Source organism: Monodon monoceros, unplaced genomic scaffold, assembly GCF_005190385.1.
Source record: "Monodon monoceros isolate NGI ecotype Baffin Bay Population unplaced genomic scaffold, NGI_Narwhal_1 Super_Scaffold_1, whole genome shotgun sequence".
NCBI classification, from domain to species: domain Eukaryota; kingdom Metazoa; phylum Chordata; class Mammalia; order Artiodactyla; family Monodontidae; genus Monodon; species Monodon monoceros.
In genome coordinates, this window is record NW_021703765.1 from 78500840 (window position 1) to 78517549 (window position 16710).

Consider the following 16710-nt stretch of genomic DNA (forward strand, 5'->3'; position numbering starts at 1 on the left):
GGGTTCAATGTCTGTCCCAACATCTGCCGATTTTGAAGGACAAACGCGAGTGGAGTCTGGCCAGCCCTGTCTGAACCCCACCCCACGTCCCCGATGTGGGCAGGCAGGTGTCTGGAAGCATGTTCTGAGTCCCAGGAGAAAGCAGGAGGCTCCTTGTCAGCCCAGTCCCTGAACGGAGCCATTTTGGGGTCCCTGCTGCAGGGATAACTACGATAATCCAGCCCCTCCCTAGAGCTAATGTTCCCCCTGGAAGGAGAGAGAAGCAGCCCTTGCCTCTCCCATCACTGACTTTGTTCCATGGTAAAATAGAAAGAAGGAATTATTTTAGTCTTTTTTTTTCCACTCTCGTGTGACTTAGAGAAACAAAGCAGGCAACACAGCACTCCTGACAGCTTAGTGCTTTTCTCTGTGGCTCTGACAGAAGAGAAGACATGGTGTTAAGTTGTTGGTGTTGAACTCCCAAACCCTCAATTTCAGGAGAGAAGGAAGGAGCCAGCTTCCTTCCAGCTGCAAGGGGAGCCCTTGGGAGGTCCCACCTCTCCTGACCGGGCCCCCCAGGGGCACATGGCTCTGGGGGAAAGCAGAGTAGAGATGTTTATTCATTCACTCAGCAGTGCAGTCGCTTCTTAGCTTCTACTATGTGCCAGGGGTACAGCAGTGAGTGTGGTGGGCATGTCCCTGCCCTCAGTCTTGGAGGATTAATGGTCCGTGAAGAGGTGGGCATTCCAGTAATCAGACATGCTGGAATCAAGTGGAGAGAAGTCCTCTGTAGGGAAACTGAAGGGGGTTCTTGAGAGATATTGGGGGTGGGGGAGACCCGACCTAGGATGTTAGCTGGAGGACGTGTGGCAGAGGAGGTGACATTTCACCTGACACCTCAAGGTTGGGCAGGAGTGAGCTCTGTGGATGGGAGGGGAGGAGCTTCCCAGGCAGAGGGGGCCGTGTTTGCAAAGGTCCGGGGGTCAGAAAGGGTCTTCAGTATTCGAGAATTTAAGAAGGGTCCACATGGCTTATATGTATCCAGTAGAGGGAGAGGAGGCACTGGAAGGCCATCCGTGGGCAGTGGACAGCCATCGTTCTGAGTATGGGGGTGGGGAGGGGTTGACATGAGCAGTTTGTAGAGGGGCCCAGAGTAGAAGCAGGGAGGCCACCTTGGAGTAGGGGTGAGGGTTTAAGGGTTTGATCTCTGCAGATAGAATCAGCATACAGGAAGATTCTGGAATCCCTTTCTTGGGTGCAGTCTCCACCTATTTCCATGGTTTGAGGTGACCAAGGTGACATGATATATAGTTAACTGTTGTCACTTCTCCCACAGAATGGCACAACCAACCAAGGGAGAGAATTTGGGGTGAGTCAGGCCTCTGTGGAAACCATGGACGGACAGGGTAGCTGGGCTAGGGGAGGATGGCCAGGAAGGCCAGGAGCCTCACTTTTATTACCTGCTCACCGGGGCCGGGCCCTCTGCTGAGCGCTCCTCACACATTATCTCACACCATGCTCCCCTTGTCACTCAGGGTAGAAAATGTGGCCAAACCCCAGTTACCCCCTGAAGGAAGCTGAAGCTTAGGGTTAACGCTGAGGCTCAGCGGGGTTGAGAGCTGTGCCCAAGGTCCAGGCTGACGGGGGAGCCGGCCCAGGACTGGTGCCCCACAGTCCACGCTCTGCGCTGCTGCGTGCTGTGGCTAGGCACGGCCATTTTCCAGTGAGATTTGGAATTAACCAGCTTCCCTGAATTCTCAGCATTTTTCTTTGTGATGTGGCTCCCTTCAGAACTAGTACTGCCTTGTGAACTGGCAAATTCAGGGCCTTAGGGATTAGTTCATAGAGGCTGCGGTTGGGACCTGGGCATTATAGTTTGTGACCTTGGGTCTCTCTCTCACTTCTTAAAATTGAGGTGAGATTCACATAAAGTTAATCACTTTAAAGTGAATAATTCAGTGTCATTTATTTAGTACATTCATAATGTTGTCCAACTGTCAACCACTATCTAGTTCCAAAACATTTCCATCACCCCAAAAAGAGATCTAGTACCCATTAAACAATAATCCCCAATCCCTGATAAACACTAGTCTACTTTCTGTCTCTATTGATTTGCCTATTCCGGACATTTCATATAAATGGAGTCATAAAATATATGTGGTCTTTTGTGTTGGGCTTCTTTCACTTAGCATAATATTTTCTAGGTTCATCCACATTGTAGCATGTGTCAGTACTTTCATTCTTTTTTTTTTTGCAGTACGCGGGCCTCTCACTGTTGTGGCCTTTCCCGTTGCGGAGCACAGGCTCTGGACGCGCAGGCTCAGCGGCCATGGCTCATGGGCCCAGCCGCTCCGTGGCATGTGGGATCTTCCCAGACTGGGAATATATATATATTATATTCAGTCTGTTTTTAATAACTCTGTTCCTTGGTTTTAGACCAGATGAGCTCTTAGATCCCTTTAGGTCTAAAAACCAAAGAGGGAGGGTGGAAAGAAAGAAGGAAAGAAAGACTTCACCTGAGGCTTGAGTATTTTCTTGGCTGCGTTGGGTCTTCGTTGCTGTGCATGGGCTTTCTCTAGTTGTGGCGAGCAGGGGCTACTCTTCGTTGCAGTGCACGAGCTTCTCATTGCGGTGGCTTCTCTTGTTGCGGAGCACGGGCTCTAGGCGTGCAGGCTTCAGTAGTTGTGGCACACGGGCTTAGTAGTTGTGGCTCGCAGGCTCAGTAGTTGTGGTGCACAGGCTTAGTTGCTCCGTGGCATGTGGGATCTTCCCGGACCAGGGATCGAACCCACGTCCCCTGCATTGGCAGGCAGATTCTTAACCACTGAGCCACCAGGGAAGTCCCTTGAACCTTTACTAAGCTACTGAATTTGGATTTGTCTGAAAACTTCATTACAAAGCACTTTGCCGTACAATTTTCACAATAAACCATGTCATCAAATACTTAATTACTGAAATAATTACTACAGGTTGAAATGGTCAAAAGGTTTAATAGTCCACTCTTTATAGGCCTGAACTTGTTTAATTTCACCCTGAAACTGTAGAAACTGCCAAGATAATGGCAGATTAATTTTCAGAGATCAAAATCTATCTACCTGAGAGTGTAAGAGGCAAGGCCCTGGGGGAAGTAAGTGATGGTCCAGTATTTCCAAGGGAAGAGAAGGGTCACGCAGTGTCCTTTGGGGTTCCTCCCGTTGCTGCCATTTCCACCACCACCATGTCATCCCCAGGGTCTCCCCAAATGCCATCACCTCCACCCCACCTTTAATGTCCTCACCATCATCACCACCTCCGTCACCATGACTACCCCCACTGCCATTGATAAGACCACCCACTCAGTTCACCCTGGTCCCCATCTTCCTCCCCCCTCCAGCAGGTCACAAAACCCACCGGATTGTCTTTCCTACAGCAGCTCTTCTCTGTTCTCCAGGAGACGCAGGACTCCCTCCCCCTTCACTCCCAGCGAGCACATGGGAGTTGGGGTGGGTACCTCACGGCTCCAGCCAGAAGCTGTTTCATGGGCACACTGGACGTCACTCTAACCCAGCTGCCTGGAGGAGGCCATATCTCTGAGGCTGCATGTTTTCAATTTTAAATTGCTTATTGAGCATCTGTTCTGGGCATACCCTGGCAAGAGCAATCCCCAGAACTAGAAAAATAAATGCTTTTAGAAACTTTAGTGTATTTTGCCATCTAGGAATTAGCAGTTTGGTTGGAGAGATGCTGGGAAGCAGTGAATTTACGAGTAAGAGAAAGACCAATGGTGACCGAGGGTCAGTCACTGGGCCACACGGAGGCTTTAGGAGGACAGGCACTGCCCAGGGCTGGAAGGAGGGGCTCCTGTCCAGAGGGGCTGGCCCCCAGCAGGCTCCCTGCAGGGCACTCGGGCTGTGGGCAGTGGCCTACCATCCTTGGCGCCTTTCCCCAGTGGGTTCACTCAGGTGTTTCCAGCCCTTAAGGATGAAAGGAGGGTCCCCATTTAGGTCCCATGGTTCCTTGCTTCTTCCCTCGGCCCACAGGTTATCATCATCTGCCTGGTCGTTCTGGATGCCCTGCTGGTGCTCGCCGAGCTCGTTCTGGACCTGAAGATCATCCAGCCGGACAAGAATAACTATGCCGCCAGGGTAGTGTGTCCGCAGCCCTTCGATGTGCTTCACTCTGTGGGTGGGCAGGGTGGGGCAGCACCTGCCTTGGAGTAACCAGGCCTATTTGAGGGTAGTTTGATTGGGTGCTTTCAGTCAAAGAGCAGAGAAAATGTCTTCCTTTCCCAATTATAGATACGAATTTACTACAAGCAGGAAACCTCCTCAAGTCACTTGATGGCTTGAACCTTGAGCTATCCTAGACCACTGAGCTGGAGTTTGTCACTGATTATCAAACCAGGAGCATGATTCCTTCCCATCCCCCAGAGGAAGACGAGCTGTTTTTCCTCCTGTCAACATTCTGACGTGGTCCCTGTGCTGGAGCCATTTGGGGGGGATGTGCCCACCATTTATTCCCTGATTCACAGTTCCTGCCTGAGCCCATCCCAGACATTCGCCCAAAGGGCAGTGGACACACTGAAAATGCATTGTGCGGCCCATCACCAGTAACTGGGGAGAAGGCCAGGGGCTTAAAAGCATCTCCCCACACCCTTTGAAAAAAATTCAGTGGACAATGCAAAAATGTCTTTTCAAATGGTAGAAGAGCAGGCAGAAAATATTAAACCTCCTTCCTACTCGTGGCCCCTTTCACCACGGCAGCCGTTAATGTTTTCTTCTGTGCCAACCCAAGTCCTCCCATAGATGATTATCTTTCCTCTCCCTGTTGTTTAATAGAATCAGTAATATACCTCCTATACTGTCTTGTGCCTTTTTCTTTACTTTTTATTATGAAAAGTGGCAAATATACATTTTGCTGTATTTGCTTTCTTTATATATATATACATATCCACAAACACACCCCACACCTATCTATTTTTGTCTGACCATTCAAAAGTAAGTTAGACATCACGGCACTTCACCCCTAAATACTAAATATCCAAACTGTCCCAAATTTGGTCACTGTGAGCCTCTTTGAGCTGACTGCTCTGTCCTCTTGACATGACTCCATAGCCTTTGAGCGTTTCCTTGTTTTCTGGCCCTGGATGATGTCCCAGCTCATTTGTACTTTCCCTGCCCCAGAATGGAAAAGGTTACTTTAGTGAAGGCTAGTATTTATAAATCAAGATCTGGGAACTCTCTTCACTTACCATCTTACCATCATTTCTAGTCGATACATACAGATCAGCCTTGGTCTTTTGAACAATTGCGTAATGCTCCATGTGGAGATACCATAATGCATTTAACAAGTGCCCTAGTCTAGTGGACGTTTCTGTTGTTCTCCAAACAATGTAGAAAATCTTTTGTTCTGCAAATGATGTTGCAGTAAATATCCTGTCTTTGTGCACGCGTGAGCTTTGCAGGGCCAAAGGGCACGGCGGATGTTTTCAACTGCCATTGCCCCATTGCCCTTCAGAGAGCAACGTGTGTGCTGTTCTCAGCCACAGTCCGGCCCGAGAACAGCTCCTGGTGCTGGCAGGAATTTGGGATTGGTCAAATAAATGGATTCTCTCGGTGACTGGGCAGGGGCATTCAAGGCCAGCTCGTCCGTGTGACCTGCCCCAGCCCATGACAGCCTGAGTCTACTCTGTATCTCCTTGTCCCCTTCAGGTGTTCCACTACATGAGCATTGCCATCTTGACCTTTTTTATGATGGAGATTTTCTTTAAAATATTTGTCTTCCGCTTGGAGTTCTTTCACCACAAGTTTGAAATCCTGGACGCCATCGTCGTGGTGGTTTCCTTCGTCCTCGACGTTGTCCTCCTTTTCCGGGAGCATGAGTTTGAGGCTTTAGGGCTGCTGATTCTGCTCCGCCTGTGGCGGGTGGCCCGGATCATCAACGGTATGTCCCCTGCGCTCCTGGGCTGGGGGGGTGGGGGATGGGACAGTGGGTGGAGCCTGGAAGGGGCGCAGAGGCCCTGGTCCTCCTCCTCCTGGCAACCAAGAGAAACATGGTCTGATTTGGTGTCCCACTGTCACCTTTGTGGCTACAAATTGACACCAGGACATGTGCTCTGAGAGGAAGCGCCTGTCTCCTTCAGACTCTCATTTCTATGATTACTGAAAGATGGTTATGGCAAGGGTTAGACTAATCCCTGATCAATCCCTGCCGGCTTGGTTCCCAAAGCACCTTTGTTTTTCATTTGGTGTTTCCTGGAGAGTGTTCTACCAAACCCCATCCCACCTTGGGAGGGGCACCTTCGGAAGGGGAGCAAGGAAGCTGAGAAATGCTGTACACTAGACTCTGCCCCCTTTGAGAAAGTCACAACACGAGTTAGCATGATGAAGGCTCTGAGAACTGTAATTGTTTTCCAAGTTGACCAGTTCAACACTTTGGGAGGAAATAACACCTATGAGCGTGCTGTAGACTCTGGCTCTGGAGGACACACTTGGGGAAATACTGCTTTACCGTATTTCAGGTACAGATCCTCTTCCTCACACACTCTCCGTTGGTGCAGGGAGCCTCCATGTCAGAGAAGCCATTTGTGCTGTGGTTTTATGTGGACCTAGTGACTGGTTAGCAGTTCAGCCATCAGCGAACTAGTCAGAGTTGATCAAATGCCTGTCCTCAGACTTGCCGCATCAGAATCACCCTCAACACTTTAAGCGGAGAGTCTGGTGCGGAGCCCAGAGGGAGGTGTCCGTCTGTGAAGCACTCCCAGGTGACTGGGTGTCCAGCAGGGTTGGGAATCCCTAGACTAGTGCCCAACACGACGGGCTGTGGGTCGCTGTCAGGAGACTGACTGAGCGACAGTGCAGCCTGTTGGAAGCAGGCCCATCCCCTGCTGCGGCCGCCTGCTGTGGTGCCACCTGGCCGGGGAAAGGGCTGTGCGAGCAGCTCTGTCGGGCATGTGGGCTTTGGGGGCGGCCAGTTCAGATCTAGTGATTAAAGTAAAGCCTATTAAGAACCTTTATTTGGGTTCTGTCAAAGGAAATAATGGAGGCTTTTCAGATAGTATTTTAGATGCTTATGTCGATTTTTTCATCTAATCTAACAGAAAAATACTCTCTGCAAAGGTTATGTGAGGTAGATAGACCATGACTGATTATAAATGACTCATGAAGCAGTTACTACCCAGTACTCTCACATCACACTGTTGTGAGATTTGTCCATTTTCTTTGTCTAAATGGCAGCGAGGCATATGACTGGCTATTGCCCGTTATTACACTGCTATCAAATTTAGTAGCGTGACTGAAGCAACACAAGGCTAAACCGGATTCAGTGAGACAACCAGGAACACTGTGGACCAGGGACGGCTACTCCCAGGCCTTGTGGACGCCACACGTGTGGGGGAAGGTCTGGACTCCGTCACTCACACTTGGAAAGGAGCGGAGCGGCCCTACTGCAGCCCAGTCTTTGAGGCCGTGTCTGCAGTGTGGTGTGGGCATTTGGGAGCGGCCCCCCCAAGCTCCCAAGCCAAGATGCAGGTCGTTGCCTGACAACTGGCCACAGCTCTGGAGGCAGAAAGTTGGCAAAGTGACAGTCCCAACCCCAAGCTTGAGCATTTCCAGGCTTGCACTTAGTGCCTTTTGAACAACTGCTGCTAAGTAGCAAGACTGTTGTGAACTGCCCCCTACTGAGGAGCTTAACCTTCATCTGGTCAGTGATTATTTTTAAGGATTTCTCACACCAGAAAAGCCAAAGAAGTATTTCACAGCTGGGTACTGAGTAGCTCAGAAATGAAAACTCTGACCCTCCTAGTTCTGATGCCTTTAAGCCATGATGACTGTTTTACTTGTCACCACTCTTCCCAGTTATACATTTGTAAGGAATACAGTTTTTTTCCCAAGGGGCTAAATTAGAGACCAGTATCATGGAGACCCTCGCAATTATTTTTCAGGGATAATTATCTCGGTTAAGACACGTTCTGAACGGCAACTACTAAGGTTAAAACAGATAAATATACAACTGGCCACCAAGATCCAACACCTTGAATTCAGCTGCTCTGAGAAGGTAAGAAGGTGTCTGGGAAAACGCCCTCTGTGAACACAGATCGTTCCCTCCCTCCAGCACTGAGCTTCTCCAGGCCAGGCCTCTGCTCACTCAGTGCCCTTAGCCCAGAGCCCACTTCCCTTGGTCAGGCCTTCCTTGTCCTTTCGGATTCAGTTTAGGCGTTGCCTCCTTCCCAGCAGCTTTGCCAGGTCTCTCTCCTCACTGCCATCGCTGCTGGGCCCCGGCTGACTGATTGCATGAGGAGTATGGCTTTCATTCAGCTCTGCTTCCCTGTGCATGTCTGCGGCTCACTGTGTGACTGCCACATCCCTGGTGAGGCTCAGAAGGTAAATTCAGTTATTTGTCTGCTTTTTGTAATAACAGGAACAAGAAATTGAAAGACTTAACAAGCTATTGAGACAGCATGGACTTCTTGGTGAGGTGAACTAGAGGCATACCTGCTCCACCCACCCCAAAGAGAAGACCTGCCTCATGGGCTTGTGACGAGGAAGACAGCCGCCCCTCCTGGGGCCACGCTGGGGAGAGGTTTGCTTTGATGGCTTTGTCTCACTGCTGCCAGCTCGGATTCTGGGGGACACAGTCTTTCAGAGGCTCTATTTCTTCCTTGGTGTGACTGAGAATGTCCCATCCCATTCCCACCCCACACTGTTTAACAAATGTATCATAAACTATATTTTTCTCATGCTGAACACTTGACTCTTGCTTGAAAATGAACAACAAGCTGGACAATTACTAGCTGTATATAAAACTTAATCTCATCAAATGTACAGTTTTCACAGTTCACATGTATATTAAGGAACCAGTGCATCCTTTCATATGACCACTCTGAAAGACAAAAGAGAAAAAAGAGAGCTACCTTAGCTATCAGCACATTCTAGAAAAATATTTTCTATTTCCAAGCTGTTCTAAACAGCTAATCACAATGTCCCCCAAGGGGCTTGTTCTCAAGTACCCAGCCCCTCCTCTGCGTCCTCCAACTTTTAGCTGGCTCCACCCAGTTCTGCACCCTGACAACATTTTTCTCAATTACTGTACAATTAATGTATAAAATAAACTCTCTCCTTCCCGCAGGCCCTCCTACTGTATTCTTTCTAGGTTCAACTGCTTGGAATCACTCTGTGGCATCCTATACCAGCCCACTAGCTGGAGAGCAAGCTAGCTCCAGTGCCTGGTACAGAAGTAGCAATTAGACCCAAGACTCCACTGTAATTAACATGACATTTGGGGGAAGATCCCCTCGTGAGGCCTTGTACTCTACTTGCATGATTTTATACAACTTGCTATTTTTGTACTCATTTTAACGGGACCTGAAAAGCCTGAACTAAAAATAATATTTTAGTATATGTGCTGCCGAAGCGAGCACTAAAAATAATATTTTAAAAAATAACTCACATTAAAGCAGGGGATGAATAAACTGGATAAACCCTCAACGCCTGCACTACTTCAAGGTCTGTTCTCTTTACGTTCTTCCCAAAGGTGCAACTTGGCTCCCGCGTATGACCTATGTATTGAGAGTACTGGAAATGGCCAAGCCAGACCCCTTCTAAAGTCAAAGCATGTAGAATGAAATTCCCAAAGGGAGAAAAGAGAGGAGGGAAGTGAGAGGAGAGGGGAAGTGTGTCCGTCTGGGGTCAACCTCAAGGGTTATACGTATAATAAAGTGGGATGTCTCCAAGGAGCCCTGGGCCCCACACACGCTTGATTAAGCAGGTGTGGTGTAGTTTCCCTATTTAATGACTTACGTCAAACAAATGGGAAGAAGAAATTAAAGGGCAGCCTAGCATTGATGGTTGGCCGAGCTCTGAAGCCTGCCTCTGCAGGTGCAGACACATCCACAAAAGTAACCGCAGTGGAAATAAGAATTGTCCTTTTATTTCCTGAGTTGGTCTGTAATAAAAAAAAATCAGAGTGATGCAAGCCCTGCCCTCCAGTGTATTCACCAGGATAACAAAGATGGGACAGACAGCTTTCATTTCCTTCCTCACCCAACCACTGTTGGTTCATGAACCTGGTAGGTACGTGGAGGGCTAATCAGCCATTAGCTCAGAGGAGAGAGACAATTTTCACTCAGGTTGTCCTAACACATCGATGTCATTCACAACTCAAGACAAGAGTTTTAAAAGATCAAGTCTAAACAAGAATGTTAATGTGAATAAAACCCCTGTGTTCAGGGGAGTTTTTTCTCCAAGTAAAAGATAATGACTGCTAAATTGTTTTAAGAATCCAGATTGTTTAAATTTTAATTATCTTTTTTACAAAATAAATTTCACCTATCACAGTTTTGTCTGGACTCGTGTCTTAACCTATACCTTTAAAATTAGGCCTACCTCAGGAAACGAGGATGAAATCAGATTTGCAGTTACATTGACGATTTTAGCCTGTGGGTTCAATAAGGATCCGTATTTAGTCCACTTCACTTCTATAGCCAACGCCACTGGGAGCTGGCAAGAATCCTGCAAAACAAAATGCTATTAATCAATTTGAGTATTAAACAACCTCAAGTCAAACTTAATCTGCAGTTCAGAGTTTTAATTACAAAATGTTTCACATATTACAAAATGTTCTGAACAAGAGGATGAATAGACTCTAGAAGTTCAGATAAAAACAGCTTAGAAAAAGCACATATTTTAAAGTACTCAATGCTCCAAAAATATTTTAACACCTAAAGCATAATTTTTCCATCCCTTACCATCTCTAAAGAGGCCAGCATTACCTGGCAGCTGTGGTAACCACAATACCCAACTGTGGAACCTCCAGGGCCTTAACAGCTCTAACTGCACCTGCCTGTTTACATCTACCTCAGAGATACTTCAGGAGCGAAGTTGGCACGGGAGGAGGGGGGAGAGGGAGAACGGTATTATTGACAGAAATTAAACCTGACTGCATATCATGTTAAAATGCACTTAGAGGAAATTTAAGTGCTTCCTTGTCACTTATCTGATTTCATCAGTTGGCAATTAAGATGCTACATTGGGGTATACAGGCGGCATCTTAAGCTGTCACAGATGTTAGCTCTCCGTCTGCACCGAGAGCACTGGTGCCACAATGAAGCTGCCCGAGTTCAGGCTAGACGCTGGGACCTGGGCCTGAGGCCTCTGCCCAGGACCCCTGTTTGCTCAGCCCCAAGGGGAAAATGGGCGAGGGGGCCTTCCAGACCTCTTTCCTGCCTTTACAGTCTCATCAATTGGCAAATGTAATAATGTTGAAGCTGCCCAACGGGGAGATGGAGTTCCACTGGAGTATTCTACTTTTGTGTGTGAAATTTTTCCACAATAAAAAGTTTAAAAAAATACATCTCTTTAGGGCATGAAAAGCTAGCAGGCCTGCTAAATTTGGTGCCTGCCAAAAAGGCACGGGTGGAATTCCTTGGCTTAAAACTGCCTTTTAAGAAATTTGCAAGCTGAAAAATCCTTGAGCATATCCTGTTATTAGGAAAAGATGCAACACGCAGCTGGTATCAACTGAGCTTAGCAGATGCTCTCGTGCTGGCTATGCCTAGAAGGCTGGTACAAAACCCGTTCCAGGCCCTCTGAGCTCCCTCACCAGCACAGACCCCAGCAGTGCTAGTGTCTGCACTGCTGCCCCTCTCCCCTCAACCTATGTCTTCCCTTCTGAGGGATAAGTAATAATTGGATGTCTTAACCATCTCTGAGAAACTAGAAGCAATTTGCCTGGTTCACTGAGGCAGCAGAGCTGAGCCAAGACTTAGGTGAACAGCAGGGACTGAGTAACCACGGGTCCCTGCTGGGGACTCGGTGGGGAGGGCGGGATCGGAGCTAGTCCTCACCCCCATTATCCCCACGCTATAAATGTGCTAAGCAGGTAAAGAGAGGCCTGAAGAAACTGTGACAAGAAAAAGCCGGGCAATTAAAGGATAAGATGGGGAGCACGCCTGCGGTGACGGGGGCTAGCCCACACTCTGACTGCTGAGACAAAAGAAAAAGGTGGGCAGAAGAACCGCACGTGATCCAGAACCTATTTGGAGGACGTCAACTTCCATTAAACTCTTCTGGGAACTTTAGAATTGAAAGCTCTGACATGTGGACTGCTTTTATAGACCAGGGAACAACGGATGGGACAGCTGTGCAGACGGAAGTCTTGTTGAAACAGTTCTGACATTTACCTATCATATCACAATGCCTAGAGAAGACCTTACATAACACCAACAAGGAATAGGATGGTGACTGGTAGTGGTTTCCATTTATGGAGTGACCACTAGGCACCATGAATGTTACCTCATTTAACTCTCAACAAGTCCATGAGGTCAGTAATATAGCTATCAGATGAGGAAACAGAGGCTCAAACCTGTAAAACCACTGGCCAAAGGCGACAATGCTAACTAGGGGCAAAATCAGTGTTCAATATCCAGGCTCATCTAACGACAAAGCCCAAGCTCCTACCCAGAGCCCCCCACCGCCAGCTCCCCCACTGCCTCTACCTCCCCACAGTGAGGGGCATGTTGGAGAAACCACTAGCATGTGGCCTTCAGCTTCTCCCCCTTTACCTTCATGTGGGACGTCTGGGTGATGAAGTGGACGGGTACCCAGTCCAGCACATCCTGGGCCTGAGAATTTCCAAAAGGGGCCACATAATCTGGGAAGCCCTGGCCCTTCAGCAGGCTCTCCACATTCTGCGCTACCAGCCTACACGCGATAGCTTTGGTCAGTCTTTTGGGAAAGAAAACAAGGTCAACCGAATGAGGTGATTGTTCAGACCTGCAGTCTTTTTTTTTTTTTTTTTTAAATAAGTGTCAGGGTCATATTTTATTTTGACATTTCTCTGGTACACAAAAAAGTACTAAAAAATGAGAGACAAGGTATTAGCCTTTATGTTACAACTGCGAAATGCATCACTTTAATACAGTGTTAGTACCCATAACATCTCTGATTATAGAATATCGTACCTGCAGTTTTTACAGCCCTCAACAACACGCATATTCTCTCTAGTTTCTTTTCTCACTCTCTAAAAGGGGATTTTTTGAAGTGAAAGTGTCTCTCACTTTGTGAAATCTTGGTTGGCCAGGGAGATGAATCCAAAACAATGTTTCCCAAACTGTATTCCATGGAGAGGCTCTGTACAAGAAGGGTTCCATGGCCAAAAATTTGGAAACTATTGCATATCCATGTCCCCCCTGAAGTACACTGGTGTACTGAAGACTCTGAGAAGTGCTTACTTAGTAAGGAATCATGTTTTTAACTTTAATTTGGTGTTTCCCAAACATACTGGACCACAGACTTACCCCTACTGACATGTTATGGAAATGTATCCCATGGAACCCTCTTTGAGAAATGCTAGTCTAAAGCAATCAGAATGATGTAAATGGTGAATATTGGTCTAACCAAAATAATGATGTAGATACCCTGGGGAGACATAAGGATGGGAAGTGAGCGGGTGGTGGGGTAGGGGATCAAAGGAGAAAGAGCCAAATCTTCATCCTCCACAGTGGAAGCTCAATAAATTAAAAAAGTCATAATAAAATAGATAAGCAACAAGGACCTATTGTATAGCAAAGGGAACTATGTTCAATTGCTGTAATAACCTATAACGGAAAAGAATCTGAATCTGAAAAGAATATAACTGAATCACTTTGCTGTACACCTGAAATTATAAATCAACTATACTTGAATAAAAAACTTAAAATTAAAAATAAATAAGTCATAAAACCAAAAAAATCAAGAAGTAGCATTACGTGTGGGTTATTTAAATATTTGGGGGTAAATTTCCAAAAAATCAGCTGTAAGAGTTGCAAGTGATTGTCTCTGGGATGGGGGAAATGAAGGTAAGAACTGCTGTCTTTAGAACAAGCCATGAAGAGCTGTTTGACATTTTACATTATGTTTGATAATAAAAAGATAAATTAAAAACAGATCACATTCAGGCTGCCTCTCATTGGGTTTGTTGTGCTGAGTACATTAAAATTCAGAAATAAAGGAAGGACTTTCAGAGAACATATTTTTGCTATGAACTCAAGAGCTATGCTACCTTAGAAACAAAACATACGAAGCCTTGAGATGTTTACTCTGGCATATTTGATAAGCGCAAGGGTTGTAACACTTTCCTTTGAATCATGACAAATGGTTTACGGTTATGAGAATTAAAATTAGAAAGCCAAAACTACATCATTGTAAGTTATTGTTACTGTTGCTACTACCCACTAATAATAATGCTAATGAGCCTGTCAGCTGATGCAGAGTTCTGATTAAAATGCGAAGGGTAAGAATGCTTTGTTTTCTGATCAACACAAATGGGCTCCAACAGAAGCAAGTTACTCTCTTACCTGAGTTTACAGCCAGATTGCATGTTGTAACCAAATAATACTGGGGTCCGGATCCCCGCTATTGCTAAGCAGTCTTGCTCAGCTGTGCTACGAAGAAGAGTAAGTTGTCCGAATCTGTTCGTGGTCTGCATAATCCCAGACATTCACAGAAGGTTAAGGGAGTTGCCCAGTACTAAAGCAGCTGATTCTTAGGAGATGGTGTCATATGAGTCACATGAGAGACCCAAATATCCCTCTCTCTAGGTCTCGGGAATTTTGACAGTTATTTCCCAGAAGAAGGCAAAAAATAGTTATAACTATTTTCTTTGATTAGGAGATCCTCAGGAGAAAACTTCTCAGAAACAGGCCCTTCAAAATTAACTCCAAATTTTCAAAATCACTCAATTTGTTTAAGAGTCTCTGTTTAAGTATAAAATTAAATACCTCTAAATGTCTGTCAAGCTTTCTGTCTTAAGATTTTCACTGTAAGACACTGACAGTCTCCTGCGCTGTACTGCTCCACACTGTCAGGCTCCACACAGCCCTACCTGCTGTGCAGGCAGAGCCACCCACAGGAAGCTCTGGCGAGAGTCCAGCCCTCAGGACTCTCAGCAATAAGAAGTGCAGCCCACACACATGGACAGGGAAATCAAGCTTCTCTATGGTGCCAAAAGGATATCCCTTCTGAGGCTGAAATCCAGCAGCTAACGGGAGCCCCACAACATAACCAGGGTTTCCACTGAGAGGAACTGGCTTTGTATTTTGCTGAAAGACAATGCAGAAATGCCCCAAGTAATTCTTTTTTTTTTTTTTTTTTTTTTTTCAGTACGCGGGCCTCTCACTGTCGTGGCCTCTCCTGTTGCGGAGCACAGGCTCCGGACGCGCAGGCTTAGCGGCCATGGCTCACGGGCCTAGCTGCTCCGCGGCATGTGGGATCTTCCCAGGCCGGGGCACGAACCCGTGTCCCCTGCATCGGCAGGCGGACTCTCAACCACTGCGCCACCAGGGAAGCCCAGTAATTCTCATTTTAATAAGGAAATGGCAGAGAGAAAATGAAATGGTTTTCATAATGTGGGATTACCAACCAATAAAAGAATCTCTCTCCCTACTCAGAACTATAAATATATCTGCTGAGTGTAGGAGTACATCATGCTGTAAAAGAACAAGCTCACATGGAAGAGCATCTTATTCCCAAACGGAAAAGATACAAGGACTCTGGCTTGATTTCATTACAAGCTCCACAGGATACATGCAAGCCCTTTGTTCCATACAAATGGTTAGAAGTGGTAATACTTCTAATTTGATTTTTTTTTTCCCCACTAAGTCATGATTTCTTTATACTTGGCAATTACATACTTATACAAAACTGATCAAACTTACCTGAATAAAGTAAATTTCAAACTTTTGTTGGAATGGAACCATTGCACTGCTAACCGCTCCCAGAAGAACAAAGACATCAGCTTTTATTATCTCACCTGCATTTGTATACGTGAGGCTATACTTCACCTAAAAAACAAAATGATACTTCAAATACACCTGTTTCCAATAAATTTCTGTAGCTATATTAATAACTCAGATAAAAAAACATGTACCTAGGAGGCAAATCCTTTCCCACTTCTCCACGTGTTAAAGCTTTTCTCTCCTGTCCAATTGGATTATGGGAAGTGTTACCTCAGCATCAGCCCCAGCTGACAGACAGGGGCATCTAAGCCTTTCTGTGCCCAATAACATAAGTTCCAAATCAGCTGGTCTGAGCAGAATGTAATCAGCCTATCTGTGCAGATAAATGTGCTAAAACAACAGCAGCGGGACTTCCCTGGTGGTCCAGTGATTAAGACTCTGCACTCCCAATGCAGGGGCCCAGGTTTGATCCCTGGTCAGGGAACTACATCCTGCATGCCGCAACTAAAGGAGCCCGCATGCTGCAACTAAAAGATCCTGCATGCCACAACTAAAAGATCCCACATGCCACAATGAAGATCCTGTGTGCCGCAACTAAGACCCAGCGCAACCAAATAAATAAATATTAAAAAAAAAAACCATGGGGCTTCCCTGGTGGCACAGTGGTTGAGAATCTGCCTACCAATGCAGGGGACACGGGTTTGAGCCCTGGTCTGGAAGGATCCCACATGCCATGGAGCAACTAGGCCTGTGAACCACAACTACTGAGCCTGCACGTCTGGAGCCTGTGCTCCGCAACAAGAGAGGCCGCGATAGTGAGAGGCCCGCGCACCGCGATGAAGAGTGGCCCCCGCTTGCCACAACTAGAGAAAGCCCTCGCACAGAAACGAAGACCCAACACAGCAAAAATAAATAAAATAAATTAATAAACTCCTACTCCCAATATCTAAAAAAACCCAAACAAACAAACACAAAAACAGCAGCAACAACAAATTTTGATGTATCCTTGTAAGTTACTAGGTTTGTGTTGAAAAATCACA

At 46.5% G+C, this 16710-nt stretch overlaps 2 protein-coding genes across 13 annotated transcripts in view; one reads left to right on the top strand and one right to left on the bottom strand.

The window, feature by feature from the left end:
• HVCN1 (hydrogen voltage gated channel 1) overlaps window positions 1-8759 on the top strand; it is a 29273-nt gene extending 20514 nt beyond the window's left edge. For 2 of the 4 annotated variants that reach the window (XM_029221152.1, XM_029221171.1), the window contains exons 5-8: window positions 3999-4103; window positions 5670-5901; window positions 7901-8013; window positions 8377-8693. In XM_029221152.1, the coding sequence (XP_029076985.1) occupies window positions 3999-4103; window positions 5670-5901; window positions 7901-8013; window positions 8377-8442 (516 nt within the window). In that variant the 3' untranslated portion in view covers window positions 8443-8693. Of the gene's footprint in view, window positions 1-3998; window positions 4104-5669; window positions 5902-7900; window positions 8014-8376 lie in introns of all 4 variants that reach the window. The other 2 variants (XM_029221161.1, XM_029221180.1) reach the window with 2 other exon arrangements.
• Window positions 7829-16710, bottom strand: part of TCTN1 (tectonic family member 1) — a 29942-nt gene continuing 21060 nt past the window's right edge. For 7 of the 9 annotated variants that reach the window (XM_029221073.1, XM_029221139.1, XM_029221095.1 and 4 more), the window contains 6 exons: window positions 15650-15775; window positions 14949-15034; window positions 14291-14431; window positions 12518-12680; window positions 10341-10466; window positions 7829-9900 (listed from right to left, as the gene is read on the bottom strand). In XM_029221073.1, the coding sequence (XP_029076906.1) occupies window positions 9757-9900; window positions 10341-10466; window positions 12518-12680; window positions 14291-14431; window positions 14949-15034; window positions 15650-15775 (786 nt within the window). In that variant the 3' untranslated portion in view covers window positions 7829-9756. The remainder of the gene's footprint in view (window positions 9901-10340; window positions 10467-12517; window positions 12681-14290; window positions 14432-14948; window positions 15035-15649; window positions 15776-16710) is intronic. The other 2 variants (XR_003793219.1, XM_029221082.1) reach the window with 2 other exon arrangements.